Source organism: Doryrhamphus excisus, chromosome 10 (assembly GCF_030265055.1).
Source record: "Doryrhamphus excisus isolate RoL2022-K1 chromosome 10, RoL_Dexc_1.0, whole genome shotgun sequence".
Taxonomy (NCBI): domain Eukaryota; kingdom Metazoa; phylum Chordata; class Actinopteri; order Syngnathiformes; family Syngnathidae; genus Doryrhamphus; species Doryrhamphus excisus.
The window spans coordinates 17,348,227-17,365,979 of NC_080475.1; the positions used below are offsets into that span (position 1 = coordinate 17,348,227).

General features: G+C 44.2%; 3 protein-coding genes across 10 annotated transcripts in view; 1 reads left to right on the forward strand and 2 right to left on the reverse strand.

Annotated features, from left to right (window-relative positions):
- On the reverse strand, positions 1–9,836 carry rbp7a (retinol binding protein 7a, cellular). 5 transcript variants are annotated; one of them, XM_058083456.1, is made up of 5 exons: positions 9,565–9,836; positions 5,307–5,446; positions 5,022–5,205; positions 4,715–4,839; positions 3,473–3,987 (listed from the first exon to the last, which is right to left on the reverse strand). In XM_058083456.1, the coding sequence occupies exons 2-5, from the start codon at positions 5,419–5,421 to the stop codon at positions 3,587–3,589; spliced, it is 825 nt and encodes a 274-aa protein (XP_057939439.1). In that variant the 5' UTR covers positions 5,422–5,446; positions 9,565–9,836; the 3' UTR covers positions 3,473–3,586. The 5 variants fall into 5 exon arrangements, with proteins under 5 accessions (XP_057939441.1, XP_057939439.1, XP_057939437.1 ...); XM_058083454.1 differs by lacking the exon at positions 9,565–9,836 and adding an exon at positions 5,849–5,946; XM_058083457.1 differs by lacking the exon at positions 9,565–9,836 and adding an exon at positions 5,859–5,886.
- Positions 5,958–10,123, forward strand: lzic (leucine zipper and CTNNBIP1 domain containing). The gene is made up of 7 exons (XM_058083459.1): positions 5,958–6,167; positions 6,345–6,457; positions 6,535–6,670; positions 7,630–7,728; positions 7,815–7,910; positions 8,599–8,674; positions 8,756–10,123. The coding sequence occupies exons 2-7, from the start codon at positions 6,357–6,359 to the stop codon at positions 8,809–8,811; spliced, it is 564 nt and encodes a 187-aa protein (XP_057939442.1). The 5' UTR covers positions 5,958–6,167; positions 6,345–6,356; the 3' UTR covers positions 8,812–10,123.
- The window catches only part of clstn1 (calsyntenin 1), a 20,665-nt gene continuing 12,877 nt past the window's right edge, over positions 9,966–17,753 (reverse strand). For 2 of the 4 annotated variants that reach the window (XM_058083450.1, XM_058083451.1), the window contains 11 exons: positions 17,116–17,237; positions 16,869–17,031; positions 16,663–16,713; positions 15,823–15,980; positions 15,544–15,692; positions 14,964–15,211; positions 13,731–13,901; positions 13,520–13,665; positions 13,309–13,444; positions 12,623–12,807; positions 9,966–11,783 (listed from right to left, as the gene is read on the reverse strand). In XM_058083450.1, the coding sequence (XP_057939433.1) occupies positions 11,586–11,783; positions 12,623–12,807; positions 13,309–13,444; positions 13,520–13,665; positions 13,731–13,901; positions 14,964–15,211; positions 15,544–15,692; positions 15,823–15,980; positions 16,663–16,713; positions 16,869–17,031; positions 17,116–17,237 (1,727 nt within the window). In that variant the 3' untranslated portion in view covers positions 9,966–11,585. The remainder of the gene's footprint in view (positions 11,784–12,622; positions 12,808–13,308; positions 13,445–13,519; positions 13,666–13,730; positions 13,902–14,963; positions 15,212–15,543; positions 15,693–15,822; positions 15,981–16,662; positions 16,714–16,868; positions 17,032–17,115; positions 17,238–17,753) is intronic. The other 2 variants (XM_058083453.1, XM_058083452.1) reach the window with 1 other exon arrangement.

Sequence of the window (17,753 nt, forward strand, 5' to 3'; positions counted from 1 at the left end):
GTTATTCTATGGACAGACATTATTCAGGGCTGCCCATTTCCATTTCGTCACAGGGAGCACCTCCACTCAAGTCTCATTAATTTTGATATCCAAGTCCATTTTTGAGAATATACACCACAGTCTTCATCTTGCTTTCGGTCTTCATGAACTTCACACATTGAAGCTCCTCTTGAAAACCTGCTTACATATTTCTCCTTCGCAGTACATCTCCTAAATGAAGATGGAATGAAAATGCTTAAAATAAGAAACACACATTAACAGATGCACGAGATATTTATAGACAAAAACAATTACTTCTCTGTGAATACAACAAAGGTGTAATCTGCTAATGTGTATTTACAGTACTTGTCTGTTGTCTGTTAAGATTGCTGTGTCGCGGTCATTACATGGTTGGTGTTCTTTGTAGGTACGCCCCTGTCATTACGACTGTATTGTACGTTCATCTCATTGCAAATTGCAGTTTTGACTTTCGCATGCCCCAAAAAAGACTAAAATCCAATCAAGCAGCTGAAGCGCCTCTGAAGTGGGCGAGATCGCCACATTTCTTTATTCGTGTGTAGTTACGTATAGAGCTGGCTACGGTTATTTCTTTATCATTTGTTAATGAGCAGAATAACCTCAAATCTACTACAACATCCATCCATCCATCTTTCCATCCATATTCTGGAAGGAGGCGGGGCTTGGACATTTAAAGGAAGGATTACATTTTGATGCAAATCCAAATAAAGGTCTAAAAAAACTTTTTTGTCAAAATTAAAAACTTGCTATTCATTATCATCAGTGGCTAATATGGGACATTTCTCCTCAAATATCTGTGTACTAAATACAGCAAGTACTATTACATGATTCAAAGAATAGATACGATAATGTGTATACAAGATGAATAATATGTATTATGAGTAAGTCTTGCATGGCACACCAATGAAAAGAATAATGTGTATAGTTGTAACAATATGATGTCATCATCATACCAGGTGAAGTTTGTCCTCTTCAATCCAGTGAGTCCATCCCCTGTTCTTTTTCTCACCAGACTGTTCACACACCAGCCTGCCCCCCTCCCAAGTCACCAATGTCTGGAAAGAATCTGACTTTCAGCTCACTGCCCTTGGGAAATGCCCAAAAAGACAAGTCTCTGAGACGTACTAACCTTCATGTGCCTGTCGTCCAAGCCCTTGGTGAACTCCTGGAACTCTTGGCCAAGTGTGAAGGAGACAGTGTAGTTCCGGAATGTGCTGCAAGTTTTGATGACGTATTGGTCGCCTTGCTGATCAATCACCTTCCTCAGTTTCAGCTTCAGAGCAATCTTTCTCAAGGAAGGCTTAATATCTGGAGGTCGGAACATTTACACGTGGACAAAAGGCCAACAAGGCCCACAAAGACATCCTTGGATGAGTTTGGTTAAAATGGAACCTCATGAAATAGCTTAATAGTGAATTAGATTGGGAGTTCTTCCGAATGAATAAACCAGAAAAACACCAAATCCCACAGACACACTTCAATATGTTGGAAAAAAAATGGCAGCAAAAGGTAGATCAACTCTATTTTGTTCCAAGTGTCCCAAAACTTGTGAAGAAGCATTGCACACATACAACAACACACAACCCTTTTATGAGTAAAAAAAAAATACATGGAGCTTCTACCTAAAGCGATCATGTAGCCTTCCAAGTTGACATTGCTGATGATGTCCCATGTGCCACAGAAGCTTGCAAGCATCTTGCCCACACCAGGTAAATAGCAAACACAAAATAGATTTGGAGCGACCAGCCCAGAACAGAGCTCTCCCAAACACTCCCAATAATCTTGTTTTGGCACTGGAAGTATTAGAAGTAGGCGTTCCTCTCAGCTCACCGAGGGAGGAGGCGTGACGGGTGCAATTGAGCAATTCAGGTTTTGTGGATTTTCTTGCAGACCACATAAGACATTTGACCTAGCCAATATTATGGGAAGAAACACCTCTTCTGCAAATACGGTATCAATCACCAAGGCAGTTGTTCCAGCTGACTACAGGTTAGAGTGCATCAAATTTGAATGGGAAATTTTAAATTCATAATATCAATTTGGCTGGCATCCCATTTTTTTCGAATGAACATAAAAATGTCTTTTGCAAAGTTTTGAGGAAATCCATTGAGATTTAGGGGTGCCACCTCACACATAAACTTTTGTAAAATTTCGGAAAATGTGCAATTTCTAGTCTAATGACCTGGAAATTTTGAGTACAATGAACTTCTATACAGCATCATTTTCTATAGGGTTATCAAAGGGGGCCCAGACCAAAGACCAAGCTGCGACTGCTAGTCTGAAAGGAACTAGTTGTTGAGGGCAGCATCTGCACAGTGCCTAAAATAATAAATGGACAAGTGTATATCAGATTATGTAGGACTACAGTACCACTCTCAATAAATATGAGGCATCAGCAACTGTCTACTCTATAGTACTGTTATTGATGTTATGCTTGCTCAGCTATTAGCTAACTGTCATTAGCAAACTGTAGCTAGCTAATGTTAGCTACAGTAGAGGCAATGAGCACTAAATACCTATAAATATGACTACAAATCATTCAAATTACAAAAACAAAACCACAAATTTACTAGTAATATGTAATAGGAGTATAAATACCAACAAAAATAAAAATCACCTCAGAGTTCTTGAGCTGCATTCTTTGCTGACCTCAAATCTCCATGGCGACCATTGAACTGTTCACCACTTTATTCCACAATAACAGATGTATGGTGGCACCCCTAAATAATCATGTATTGGAAAAATATTTTGGATGTGTTGTTTCTACATATATTGGAACACTTTTAGTACCCAGCCATATAAAAATTTAATAATTGTGTTTTTTGATGCACCCTACTACAGGTCCAAACATGATAATACACACCTGCTTCCTTGTTGCCACAGACAGGTTATAAAGGCACACCTGTCTATGAAAGCAAGAGAAATGATGTTGACACTGGCATTCACTGTGGCATGCAGCTTGTCGGGCGAGCAGCGAGCAGGTCTACCCGCTGATGATGCACACTAAACATTCATTCATTCATTTATTTTCTACCGCTTATCCTCACAAGGGTCGCGGGGGGTGCTGGAGCCTATCCCAGATGTCTTCGGGCGAGATACACCCCGGACTGGTTGCCAGCCAATCACAGGGCACATACAGACAAACAAGCATCCACACTCACATTAGGGGACGATTTGGAGTGGCCAATTAACCTAGCATGTTTTTGGAATGTGGGAGTTAAACCGGAGTACCCGGAGAAAACCCACACATGCACGGGGAGAACATGCAAACTCCACACAGAGATGCACACTAAACAGGTCTAAGTTATGTTTCTTATGACACTTTGGACTGACAAGCGGCGCCATGCCACACCTACCATGTCACAGATCATGAGTATAATGAACCATTTCACTTTCACTTACAGCCATCAATAAAGGGATCAGTGTTTTACAGACGGCAATGTGAGTCACTGGCTGTCAAAAACGTTTTTATTGTCCCTCAGTAGTTTCACATGTTCATCCCGACACAGTAAAAAAGCCAACATAGTTAAATATCGGTGTTCCATGTAGCTGCAGGAAGTGTTGATATTTAATTTGAGGGGTCACCTGAGTATCTCTGCAGGGGTGCAAGAACCACACCAGCGTTTTTCTGCTCACTCTCAGCGCTGTAGAGATCGTGCTCTCGGATGTAGTAAAGCACATTGTCCGGAAGCAGGTACCGGACGCTCTGCCCACGCCGCAGCGCCCGGCGGACATGAGTGGCGGAGATGTCGTTGGTGACCCAATCGGTGACCACATGGATGTTCTTGTGGTGCTTCCACAGCATGTCCGACTTGTAGATGAACTTGTGGGGGTCGCTGCCGCAGCGTGTGATGCACACCATGCCGAAGCGGCCCACAATCTCCGCAATGTCCTCCTGCTTCCACAAGTTGGGGACGCAGAAGGACTCCAAGACATCAGCACCACACAGGAGCATAAGCTGGGGGCCAACTGTTGGATGTAGTTTAGCTTTGTCGGTTATCAGTGTTAATATAACAAAGGAGGATTGTCAAAACACCAAAAAAAATTCACTAAACACTAAAGATAATATATTTTTGGTCAATTAAGACCAAAGAATGAGAATTGAATTTTTAGAATAGCTGATGACGATATAGACGTATATAGATTGCTGTTTTGTGGGAAACATTGATATGGTATTTTGGCACAAAAAGGTCTGATTTTTTTTCAGTTATTTTTTATGTTTTTATTTATTGTATTGCTGTACATTAACAGTAGTATTTAATTTCTACGGCTGCCCAGAAAAGGTATTTCCACTGTAGCTCCTGGATGCTTAGAGTTGAACATTGTTGTGGTATACTGTATTGTATATAACTCTGGGTAAAACTGTTGATTTAGTTAATACTTGGGTTGTTTATATTGTTTATTTTTCTATATTGTGTATTTTGTACTGCTTAACTGATTCTGTACTCTTGCTGCTGTGCAATGCAAATTTCCCCACTGAGGGACGAATAAAGGCATATCTTATCTTATCTCTTATCTTAAAGCAGAGAGCTAACAAAGCCCACTGAGCTAATGGATGTCACTTCATGACATGCTCACTCTACCCGGCTATTGTTATGGGCCTTCAAGGAAGTTTGATGGACATCAGGAGGGGCAGGTAGTAAAATATTGACTGATGACTGGGACCAATGAGAACAGCACCTAGTGTATCGCCTACCTCTTTTGCTGTGATGAGAAGCACTCTCAACATAATTCCCCTCCATACGTCTCTTTTTGGTGTAGTTGACACTGTCTACATGGTCACCGTCCTGCTCATCCACTGTCAGTAGTGAGTAGTGATGCCTAAGAACACACAGGGAAAAAAACACAAAATGAAACCATAAACTGTGTGGGACAAAACGAAAGCAAAAGGTGAAGTTCACTGCACAAATGTGGCAAAGTGACAGCATGTTTGACAATAACACAGCCACATTTTTGGGTGGAGAGACTGGTCCACAAATAATTCTCCAATTTAGCAAGCTCACCGAACCACTTTGGCTGTTTCCACCCACTCGAGCTGCAAGCTCTCCCACGCATCCACTGTGATCCACTCAGAATTCTCTGTGGCCAGTCTGGCCATTTTCACGCGATGGAAAGCCTCAATCAGACCCTTCTTCTTGTAGCCATCCCCAACCGCAGAGATGATGCCTTTCACCACCTTGTAGCGTCCTTTCAAAACGCCATTTTAGTTATTGCTGTGAGCACTGCACACATTCTAGACATTTACAGAGCAGCACAAAGTGTGAACAATACATCCTATTTGACCTAACCTGTGTCCTCCAGGTAGTCTCGGGCCAGCTCAAACATCCTCAGGTGCATGTTGGTGATGGGGTTAAAGGACCCACACGCCAGAAGGGTCACCATTGTTCTTCTGTCGTCCTCCATGCCTCATTCTGCAGCACGGTTATCCCTTCAAGAGAGGAACGTGGATGGTGAAACAGTTGCTCATGGTGGCGCAATGTTGCCTCTACGAGAGGTGATTAGCACATTAGTGTCACATTCTGGAGATCAGAGTTTCCTTCCAAAAACGCCCAAAACATGTATGCGGTATAAAACACGAATTAAGGGTGGATGGGTTTGCCAGCATACTTTTATCTGGTCCCTGTGGTGCAATATTCAGTACAGGTACCGATGGCAGGTCGACAATTATAGGTTGTAAACATTGCCTAAGTTAGCCAAGTTGCTAACCAACGACAGCGACCTTTTAATTGCCTCTCAGGGCACACACACTATAGAATATTATATACTAATTTTGAAATAATATAGGTGTTACTTGTACAATAGCAACGCTGCATAAAATAGCATTCGTTACCAGAACACACCACGACGACAATCGTCCGCCAGTAAGTGATGTACTAACTTCCGGTGATGGCGTACCTAGTGACGTCATCACCCCGACAAATGTGATTGGTTGAGTTGACTGGCGAAAAGACGAGAACCGCGCCCGCACTGTTGAGCTGCGTTCAAGATTACAAAACGAAACAACGTCGCAAAATAATAACAATTTGCGGAATATCTTAAACTCCTCCGTTTCCGTCGGGTTTCGGCGGGTGTTTGCTGTGCATTTGTTGAGTGGATTGGAATATTTGACACCTTGCGTCAGTGATCCAACTTGTTTACAAACAATTCTGGTGAGAGCCTGTCTTTTAGCATGCTAGCTAAACCCCCAGCTAACTAACTTTGCTTAAATATCGTATTTAGCAAATAAAAGGAAACTCATCATATTGTCTTTCTCACTCAACGTGTAACTACCATGTCACAACTGTAGCAGCTTGAAGAAATAAAAGCCTGTTATTGTTTTACAACAGATTGAATTGAGGATGGCTTCCCGTGGAAAGTCAGAAACTAGCAAATTGAGACAGAATATGGAAGAGCAACTTGACAGACTAATGCAGCAGCTTCAGGATCTGGAAGAATGCAGGTGATGCACGGAGAACACTTTAAACATACTATATTATGCAGAGAGTCCATGCACATAACATGTTTGCATTGCTGCAGGGAAGAGCTAGATGAGGAAGAATATGAGGAGACAAAGAAGGAGACTTTGGAGCAATTGAGTGAATTCAATGACTCCTTGAAGAAGATCATGACAGGAGACATGACTCTTGTGGATGAGCTGAGTGGAATGCAGCTGGTAGGAGAACAACAATCACACATCTTGTGACTCCGGGGTTGTTTGCAAAACTAAAAGCGAAGCAGACTGGATCTCAGTAGAATCCACAGTGAACCTCATGGATCAGCAGTGCTGCTGCATGAGACTGATGATTTATTTTTACATGACATTTAAGTTCCACATATCTGAAAAGGAGTAGTCCTGATGAAATGTAGCCATCGAATAAAACTAGTAATACTAATATTATATATAATATTATATATTATATATATAATAATACTAATACTAGTATTTATCAGCTTTATAATCTTTGTCTTACAGGTGACAAAGCAAATTAGTGTAACGTCCATTCCATTCTCCTCCGCTTATCCGGGTCCGGGGTCGTGGGGGCAGCAGTCTCAGTAGGGAAGCCCAGACTTCGGGTCCTCGGCCCCCTCCCCCAGGACACCAAGGACACCAAGGCCTTCCCAGGCCGGCTGTGAGACATAATCCCTCCAGCGTGTCCTCGATCTGCCCTGGGGCCTTCTCCCGGCTGGGCATGCCCGGAACACCTCACCAGGGAGGTGTCCGGAGTAGATGCCCGAGCCACCTCAACGGGCTCCTCTCCATGTGGAGGAGAAGCGGCTCTACTCCGAGCCCCTCTCGGGTGACTGAGCTCCAGCTACCCGCCACCTCGTTCTATTGGTCACGAGCCAAAGGTGACCGTGACCTTGACCGTTGGTGAGGGTGGGGACTTAGATCGACGGGTAAATTGAGAGCTTTGCTTTAAATACATAATGAGCATTTTCTTGAAACTCAAATATGGATAATGACTAAATGTAAAAATGCATTATCTCGTTTATAACGAGCATGGCAGTCACCAAGCCGAGATGCAGTTTTTCCTCCAGATCTGTACAACTTATGAATATAACTATATACTATTATGAATATAACTATGTACTAGCATCTATTTTATGATGCATGATGTTTGTTTTCTTCAGGCCATCCAGGCAGCCATTAGTCAAGCCTTCAAGACTCCGGAGGTGATCCGACTGTTTGCCAAGAAGCAGCCAGGACAGCTGAGAACAAGACTGGCGGAGGTTTGACCTGCATGGTTTTTTTTTTCGTGTGGAGATGAGCCACTCGCTCTGACCTTTTTGTCCATCTACCGTGTGACGCTGCACAGATGGACAGAGACGTCATGGTGGGGAAGCTACCTGGGGCCGTGTACACCCAGCAAAAGATGGAGGTGCTCACAGCTCTGAGGAAGCTGGGAGAGAAGGTGTGTTGGACGGGAAAGGAGCCACGCTCTGGACCTCCGGTCACATGTTCTTTGGATCTGTACCATAGTACCTGATAGTCTGTCTTTTTATTTTGCACTTATTTTGTTCTATATGTCATGTAGCACTTTCTGTTTCACCAGACAACACTTTATGAATGCCTAAAGGCAAGTGAAGGTCGGAATTGATATTTTTCATAATATTATATTTTTAGGAATAGTTATTAGTTTTGAGGCGGCACGGCGGTTGAGTGATTAGCGCGCAGACCTCACAGCTAGGAGACCAGGGTTCAATTCCACCCTCGGCCATCTCTGCGTGGAGTTGTTCTCCCCGTGCATGCGTGGGTTTTCTCCGGGTACTTCAGTTTCCTCCCCCATTCCAAAAACATGCTAGGTTAATTGGCCACTCCAAATTGTCCGTAGGTATGAATGTGGGTGTGAATGGTTGTTTGTCTATATGTGCCCTGGGATTGGCTAGAATTGGGTAGAAAATGAATGAATGAGTTATTTTTCTATGTGTTGTGTTTTGCAAGAGTACAAGTCGCAGCTAATCGGCTTTAGCGATGGGCCTTTATTGACATATGCCAGTCACATGCTTTTTCACGGGAATCGGCCGCTACTGATCAGTGGCCGATGGATTGGAGCATTCCTAATCATTTCATCTGGTTTAAAACTAGTGTTTCTTTGACAGCTGACAACAGAGGATGAGACGTTCCTTGCAGAAAACACAACTGCTACTTTGAGTCAATTTGAAAAAGTGACAACGGGTGAGTCGGCTTTTCTTAGCACATTTTACTGTACTCGCAGCAGCTATTTTTAATCACAGTCTTGCATTCTTCTTTTTCTAGGATCTGAAGATAAAATATTGGCTTTAGCTAGTTCTGGTGTGAAAACCAAAGTGTAAAGATTGTACACAATGTTTTATTTACATGTGAGGTGTTTGCTTTTCCCATGAGTGAGAACAACACATTATTGTTTTATTTTAAATCACTTTTATCAGTATTCTTGTTTTTTTAATGGTGAAAATTGTGAAAAATATGTAGTGTTATTTATTATTGCTTAGTCTCCAACATGATCATTTATGATGAACGGTTCCCACTTTTTTCATGTATTGACTGGTCCTGCCACTTAGACCGCAGAGCAATTTGTTTTTGTCCATGAGAGGGCGCTGTGGGCTCGTGTGCCAGTATCCGCTACTCCTATCACTCCTGTCGCAGTGAATATTTACAATGTAAACAACTTAAAGACACATGAGAAAGACGGGACACTAAAAGTTTAGCAAACAGTATAGCGGTTGATAATAATAATAAACAGCGGTTTATCTTTTAAAAATGTGGGCTTTTAACATCCAGCCATATGTCTTGGATCCCCAATCCCATCCGGAAGTAGAGACTGGACAATACCAAGTCTCTCAAGAAAAGAGGTTACTTCAAGTTACGTCTCTTAATGGTAAGTAGCTTTAGCATTTTAGCCTTGGGTTGTATACAGCATTGGTAACGTCTAATGTGTTTTGCGGCAATACCAGTGTTTAATAAAACTGGTAGAGCCGCTAATTGTGATGGGGAAAGGCTATTAGCAACCCCGCTTCCTCTATGCTATAATGCTACACAGACAATTAGGACAAAGACAGTTAGGACACTAATAAACTGGTACTTACTGCTGGCCCTTCTAACTCTTCCACACCAGCAAGTAACGTTGGAAAGGCGTAGGGCTTCAGCAAGTTGGTGGGCTAGTCTAGCTACATAGCAGCCCATGTTCCCAAAATGTCTCTCTTTTTAACAGGTTTTACCACCCCTTTTCAAAACGAGCCTTTTGAGCCATCCCAGACTTCTTTCAGGGCTCACTTCCAAATGCACAAACCTCACGATGTGACACTTTGGTATGGTTTAACACCAGAACACAACATTCTAACTACATTAGTTACAGTTAGAAACGTGGAAAAAGGATCATAGGCCCCCCATTAAGACTCATTGATATGGGCTAAAACAGCTGGAATAGCTTCTGCATAGAGTGTACACCTACAGTGCGTGCCCAGTAGAACAGACGACCACCATACAGTCCATCTCACTATCCTTTATTGTGTTTACGAGCAAGCATCAACTTGACTACAATTTGCCTGTCAATTGGTAGAGAAGTGAGAGCAGCTCCAACAAGCATAAAGGAACCTTCCACAACATTTCCATTTGGAGCAAGGGAAGAAAGAAAAAGAAGAAAAATCGCCAAAACAAGGTGGCGTGTTGTGGATGTCAGTAAATGGATCATCTGACTTCCAGCCATGTTCTTTGTGTCCTCCAACCGCATGGCCGACACATTCACAGAGTACTCTGAAGTGGACTTTTCCCATTTCCCAGCAAAAAGCAACAGTATACTGACATACAGTATGCTGTCAGTCACCACATACTGTACATCTGCCGTAAAGGTGGATTTCGGACGATATCTATAGCGAGATACAATATGGATCTACATCAGCTACACACCAACAGTGCCACTGCGGAAGAAGCAGAAATGAAAATGCAAACTAGCCGCGGTCTAATGATTAGACGACATGTATTTCCGTAAGAAATCTAGCATCTTCCAAATGAAGAAAGCATGGCATTGATTGGACCAAGCGGGGTTTGTTGGAGCTACTACTGTAATTCCGCTCCCTACATTTGGCTAGCAGGGGGCCATGGCAAGGCGTTGGGAGGAAAGGTGGCCTCTGAAACCCAGAGACATCCTAAGCAAGCGTAAAAGGTTACATTTTGGAAGATGATAAGGACCTTCCCGCTTTGAGTTATTAGGAGGACACGGCATGGACCGACTCTGCAGTACGAAGATGTGGAGCTGTTTTTGCAATAGGAGACCACTTATAAATGCTTTATTCACATTAAAACGCACCGTGGAGAATTAACACAATCACAAGAGGCTTTTACTTTGACTTATCTTTTCTCAGCTACTTTCAGAATCCTAGGAATTTAACGATGCCGGTTAACACAACCTGACCTGTCCCGGTCTAAAAGTCCAGGTTTAAATCCAGTCTGTACAGCGGTGAGATCTAGCAGGAAAAACTACATGAAGACAAAAAGGACCAGAAGCCGTAAGAACATGGCGGTCTCCCTCCCGGTGAAAGCAGACACGTTGGTACAACCAGACGGAACAAGTTAGCAGTAACATTGGAGCAACATGCTACAGCCTGCGTGACACCAATATTTTGCTGTTTTTATGTGAATCTTTTGGATATTGGAGCCTGTGGAGGAGGCCTTCACGAACACATCGACTACTTACATGGTTTTCCTCATATTTACAACATCTTTCAAAAGCAAAAGTATTTCTCTACACGTGACTTCATGCACTATAAGAAAAAGAAGGAAATGCATTCCGTTTGCTAAAAAGCATTCATTCACTGGATGACCAGTGGGGGGAGGGAAGGGGGGGTTAGCTGCAAAACAAATGGGAACATTTTTTTGAAGCCTTGTGTGGCAGAGAAATAAAAAGTGCACAGTTGGCTTCTTCAATTAGTGACGTAAAATGGAATAAATTATTGTAAAAGCCGGTGATGACCACACCGAGCCGTAGCGCCACCAAGATGATCAAACCTGCTTTTCTCCTTGTGTGGCTGTCCCGAGGATGAACATCTGACGGTGTGCAAATTAGAGGTGTGTGTTTGTGTGTGTGCATGTGTGTGTGTGTGTGTGCGTCCTAGTAGGTGAGGGTGGAGTCGTCCCACTCCAGCTGCTGCTGTCTGCTGGCCCCCTGCTGGTCCTCCTGCTCGCCGCCCTCGTCATCCTCACTGCTCTCCGACTCGGCGCTTGTGATGTCATCTTCCTCCTCCCCATCCTCGCTCTCCTCCTCCTCTTCCTCCTCCTCCTCCTCACTGCTGTGTTGGTCCTCGTACGTCTGCCATTGTGAAGACACACAACACTTACAGTATGACCCAAGTCCACCTTGGCCACTGTATGGACTTCCACCTCCTGTCATGGGACCCTTCTTTGTGTATTCAGGAAGACTGACCCGTCTTTCTTTTCATAGCTGGACAACACGTGACTGGTTGAGACCAAATATTTCTCTTATTTTACACAAACAGCATCATGTGTTCATTACATGACTAGTTTGAGGGAAGAGCTGCCACCTATATCGCTAACGGTATTGGACCTGAAGTACCAGACAACGTCAGTGCACTGGCTAATGGTAAGACAGCCAATGACTAGCATTTAGCCATATGGAATGGCCATCATTACAATAGAAACACATTAACAACAGGAAGAGATGCTAAACACCTAGCCTATTTTGGATCAGCATCAAATTAAACACCATCAGAGATGCCCACCATCATTAGGATTCATGCAGTATTGACAGAGACATTAAGTAACAAGACCAGCAGCCGCAGCCATCGCCATGGCACCAGAACAATAAAGTACGAATAAAGAACTAGAAATGCTAAAAACGCAGCAAAGAAACCAGAACTGCCGTAACTAGCTTGCACTCTGCGACGTCATCCTCAGCATCAAATCCAGTCTGGATCGATATAAACGATATGCTTGTTTTGAAGTCAATATTTTGAAAATATCGATATATCGCCCAGCCCCAGTCTGACACTGTGTGGTGTACTTGTTGGAATATAATAACATAATATAATAACAGCACAGCAATAGAAGAGCTAGCTTACACACGATATTAGCTAAAATGAAGCACAATAGTGGTAAAAATAGAATGGGCGAGCGGTTCTATTGGTTCACCTCCATTGGGTTGACGGTGATGGTGAGGGCCGAGTCGTCCCAGTCCATCTCATTCTCCTTGCCGTTCTCCTGGTCCCTCACGGTGCGCTGGTGTGCAGCCCGGATGCGGAAGACGCCCAGAATGATCATGAAGACCAGGAAGCTGACACAGACGACAATGACGACGGTGGCCGCACTAGGAACCACTGCATCACACACACACACACACACACACACACACACACACACACACACACACACACACACACACACACACACACCAGTTAGTGCCAGGTATCGTCACCACTTAGCCTAATGTCCACAGCAGAGGGCCTCTCTGCAGTTGCCAGCTTAGCCAGCCTGACATCGTGGAAGATTACTGAAACAGGAAGTAAATGGAGGTCCACAGATGTCAGGGCAGCACTCAAGTGTAATCCGCAAACGTATGGCATTAAAAAACAAACCGCGTGTGCTACTTCTGGCTAACAGACTGTAATCCTCCTCCAGGTTGCTGCATCAGGAAGTACACACTTGTACACCCCAACAAAAAGTATTCCAGTGTTCTTCCATATTGAACATGGACATGATGTTTTTAAATAGGGAATGTTGTGCTGACAACTTCCATAAAGGCCCCACTTCAAATAGACGGGCCGTATAATGTACTATATACTACATTATATACTACATTATCAGGAGACATGCAGTACCTGATGCCTGGTGAGCGTTGACCAGGTTGTGACCAGACAGGTCCACGGAGGCCTGATGCATGGGGTTGATGAAGTTGGGCTGCACCAGGGCGCTGTTGACGTGATCCACAGGGTTGGCTGTGTGGATCACGTTCACCTGCAAAGAAACACACGTGGCATGACCATTACCTGGTGGAGGCGTCACAGAGATGCCACCTAAGTGCCGGCTTACCTCAACCTTGAAGTCATTGCTGATGTAGCGCCCGTTGAGCTCAGAGCACACAAGTTTGAATTTCCTGTCAAAGAGCGCTTCCGTGTGCCAGTTCTTGTACCGGATAAGATGCAGAACCTGCTCGTAGTTGGCCATGGTGTTGACGCCTGGTGCACAGCGGGGTGCATGTGTCAGAAGCCAAAAGACCAAACACGGCTGCTCCTGTCCATACCTGTGATGACCAGGCCAAGGTGGAAGGAGCTCATCTCCAGGCCGCGCTGCTGCAGCTGGTACATGTCCACCTCCAGGCCCTCGTGCTCGGCATCCAGTTCATCTCCCAGCGCAGTCACCTCGCATGTGTCCAGGTTGTGCATGATCTCTTCGGACACCACTGTCTCTTGGACTGAGTCAAGCAGAATTATATGAGAGCTGAGGTGATTTACGATCACAGCCATTATTGTCCAAATGAACAGGCACCATTCCTGACCTATAAATGGAGCTAGTATGTTGTGTTCTGGTGTTACATCATACCACAGTTTCACATAATCAGGTGTGCGCTTTTGGAAGTGAGCCCTGGAAGAAATTTGGGATGGCTCTGAACGGTCCGTTTCAGAGAGCTTTTTCTATCTCTAGCCATTTGTGACATCACAGGGAGCCGGGCTTCCTTTGGCATCACAAAAAGGCACACTCAAAAAAATCCCACCAGAACTCTGCCCAGGACACCCAGTTGTGAGTGACTCACTGTTGACGGACTTCACTGCTTTCGGGGGTGTCATACAACTTCCTGTCAACAAATCGCAACTATGCCTTGAAGTACAAATACAAATAACAACTCGAAAATTGCCACCGCTTACGTCTCCATTTGAGCTTTATCTGTGGAAGTCAGGAATTCTTCATACTATGGGTTGCAGTTGTGTGAGGTTTGGGGGTCAACCTCCATGTAGATGCATTGTGTCCTGATCCCAGCTCATATACAGTACAGCTAACAGATGGCACCCCCCCCCATCCAGGAGTAAACAACGTATCTGTCAGTCCCTCCAATCCCTTTGGCTACAAGACATAATCCTCCTACTGTGCCGTGCTTCTAACCATCTATTAGCAGTATGTTTGCACATTAGGGCGAGAAGGTAACATCACTAGGGATGCTGCGATCGGTGTTTTTGCTGCCGTTTCCAATCATCCATGAGGGAAATCAGGATACCGATACCAATAACATGGAGTAACTGCACGTTTTTAAAAGTATTTAAGATGAGAGCTATTGGCCAGGGCAGCCATCAGCCCCTGTATTTTTGACTTGAAGATGACTCAAACAATGCAATATAATCCAAATAAATAAATATATATATATATATATATTGAAGTCGCCCAAAGACAGCTGGGATAGGCTCCAGCACCTCCGCGACCCTCGTGAGGAAAAGCGGTAGAAAATGAATGAATGAGTTAACCCAGGGTGCATTTTCTGTACCTGTGGGATCATCGTCAGCTCTCTCTGTGGCTTCAGACTCTGCTGCATCGGCCTCCACCTCGCGGGTGATGGTGCTAACGATGCGCAGTTCGGGGAACAGCGTCACACCCTCGGGGCTCTCAAATTCGGCAGCGCTGCGGGCGAAGTGGTCAATGCCACTCAGGCTGATCTTGGGTTCCTCGGGCTGCAGCACCATCACGTAACCTTCAGCATCCGGCATGGTCACGCAGGTCTCCTCGTTGAAGCACCTGGCAAGGCAGAAGCCTCATTATTATTATTATTATTATTATTATTATTATTACTTGGATTAGAATGTGCTCATTTCAACTTCCCTGCAGCATGTCAGGATGTACAAATGTTATTTTTAAGGTGGCAAAACAGCAATAAGATAATTATTTTGCCAAAAACTATAACTATGCTAAACAGCAAAAGTATTTGGTATGATGGCTATAGTACATACATCATATAAAATCCTTCTCCACAAGGCCTATAGAGATGTTGTGATACTGTGCCAGAATATAGTACTCCGTGTTAGCTGCTACACTAATGACAGCAAGGACTCTTGGCTCCTGCTACGTACTTGACGGTGGTGAAGATGCGGAGGTGTCGAATGCCGGGTGTCGGGAACTGGCGGGAGTTCAAGTAGGAGATGTGCTGCATGACTTTGTCAAAGGCATCAATGTCGTCCCCTTCAATGGTCAGTGATGACTGGTTGGGGTTAAACTCCACCTGGAAAAGATGTAAACAAGGTGTTTAGCTTTACCGTGACCATATGATGTCAAGACAAATGCACAAGAATAATTACATTAGCCGGGTTGAGGTTGTTTTGCAATGTCGACGTTTAAAAGCACCACCCCACCTTGACAGTGGAAGCTACCTCCTCGGGCAGCTGCACATCCAGGCCTTCCTTGCAGGTGTACAAACAGTCAATGACCTTCTTGTTCTCCAGCTTTCCAGAGCGGATCATCAGCCCTGCAAGGTTTCCACGGAAAAACTGGACCATACGCGCATTTCCGCCTGTGTAGGTTCGGATACGGAGAAGGGGAGCAACAAAGACAGGCTTTAGCTGAGTGTTGAATAATTACATAAAATTACCTTTCTGGCAAAATGATTTCAGCATGCAGGCTGACAGTACGAAGGCAGTGGGACTAGAATTCATGCAAGTTTAGTAAAAACAAAAACAATGGATGGTCTTTTATTATGTGCAAGCAACATCTGCGGTCAATGATTGCTGGATGGCCACTGCTTCCATGGAGTAAACAGAAACAACAAAAGTGAAATCAAAACATCACATCTTGGTCATCCTCGGAAGCATCCATCCTAATGTATTGGAGATGAACAAGTCCTGTGTGTTTGTCTACCATCTGCTCTAACTCTGACATAAATAAGAGCCCGTTTCTGACTTGCGGGTGATGCCAGGGGACAGAAGAGTGTTGTGTTTATTTCATGTCCATTTGAATTCTCCGTATGTATGTTCAGTGGATGAAGAAATGGTGTAAATAGGATAGCAATCAAACAGCAATAAACCAGCCTGTGTATCCACATGGCAACATGCTTGAAAATGTGACATGTGAAGATCTGATCTCATCTAGGATGCACAGGACTCATTCTAGTGGAGGTGGCTAGTGAGGATGCAGGTAAGAGTGAAGGGACATGGCGGACACATGGAAGTATCTGAAAAGGGAACGATTGGAGCCACCTGAGGAAGACTCAGAGACTGTCTCAGTGTCATTGTCATGTCCTGAGGTTTCTGGAGAGGACAGAAACAAGAGAGTTGGGAAAGAAAGCTAGGAAGGTTAAGGATCAGCGAGAGGGATTCAGAGTCTATCACTGGAGAATTTATGACAGCATTATTACTTTGAATGATGAATAATACATACAGTTTATTCAAATATCTGATAGTACCTTGCCAGCAAGCACCAACAGTGAGCTGAGTCTCAATCCTGGAGGCGTGCAGCGGGTAGTCCTCCGTGACCAGGAAGGGTTCGAAGGTAGTGCCGTCCACAAACAGTGTCACGGTGGGGAACTCCACATTTAGCACATAGTGATGCCAGTCCTTGTCACACACCTACAGAGAACAGGGCCCACTACCAGTTAATACAATGAAAAAGAAAACATCTCCACGTGAACACATTTGGAAGCACGGACTCACCTGATCGAGTTTCCAGTGGAACTCGGCTGGTTTGTAGTTCTCTGCCTCGGATTGGTCTTGGCGAAGGAGGAGGATGAGCCTGCAGTTGTGCACGTAGAGCGAATAGTGGTGCCTGTTCATGTCTACATGGGGGGAGAATATGAGCACATAATGAAGCTGCAATAGACAGGATTTGGAGGAGACCTTGGTTAACAGTCACAATAGGTTGATCTAAATCTACCTCTACCTCTCTGGTAAGTGTTTTGTTAAGAGGTGAACACAGCGTATGACCACAGCGGCTGTACTGAATGGGGAGGGGTCACTCATGGCGCACGGTGCAGATGCCTTACAGCAAGTGTAGCACACAGCCACTGTGATGTAATCCTTCTTCTTATGTAAGCAGTGAGACAGAAGTTGATGAACCATCCACATATCTCTGATACTTTATAGTCAATAAGATCTAACAGTGTCAGCTGACATGCAGCTCATATTTAGCTATAACAATGAACTTCTTGGCATGGGTGAGAAGTAGGGCTGGGCAATATTTTGTACGTATTTACCGGTATAGATTCTTCCAATGATAGGAAAATGACTACACTGGTAGAAATGACAAACGTAAACAAGCCAAGTTGATGGCTGCGTGTATTATTTGGCAGACC

What these genes read in the sequence shown, in the direction of transcription:
- rbp7a (XM_058083456.1), bottom strand. Translation starts at nt 5,421, where the DNA reads ATGGAGGACGACAGAAGAACAATGGTGACCCTTCTGGCGTGTGGGTCC. An exon ending in AGACTACCTGGAGGACACAG is followed by an intron (nt 5,206 to 5,306) that starts GTTAGGTCAAAT and finishes GCGTTTTGAAAG; the next exon opens with GACGCTACAAGGTGGTGAAA. An exon ending in TTCTCATCACAGCAAAAGAG is followed by an intron (nt 3,988 to 4,714) that starts GTAGGCGATACA and finishes TACATCCAACAG; the next exon opens with TTGGCCCCCAGCTTATGCTC.
- lzic (XM_058083459.1), top strand. Translation starts at nt 6,357, where the DNA reads ATGGCTTCCCGTGGAAAGTCAGAAACTAGCAAATTGAGACAGAATATG. An exon ending in CAGGATCTGGAAGAATGCAG is followed by an intron (nt 6,458 to 6,534) that starts GTGATGCACGGA and finishes GCATTGCTGCAG; the next exon opens with GGAAGAGCTAGATGAGGAAG. An exon ending in ATTTGAAAAAGTGACAACGG is followed by an intron (nt 8,675 to 8,755) that starts GTGAGTCGGCTT and finishes TTCTTTTTCTAG; the next exon opens with GATCTGAAGATAAAATATTG.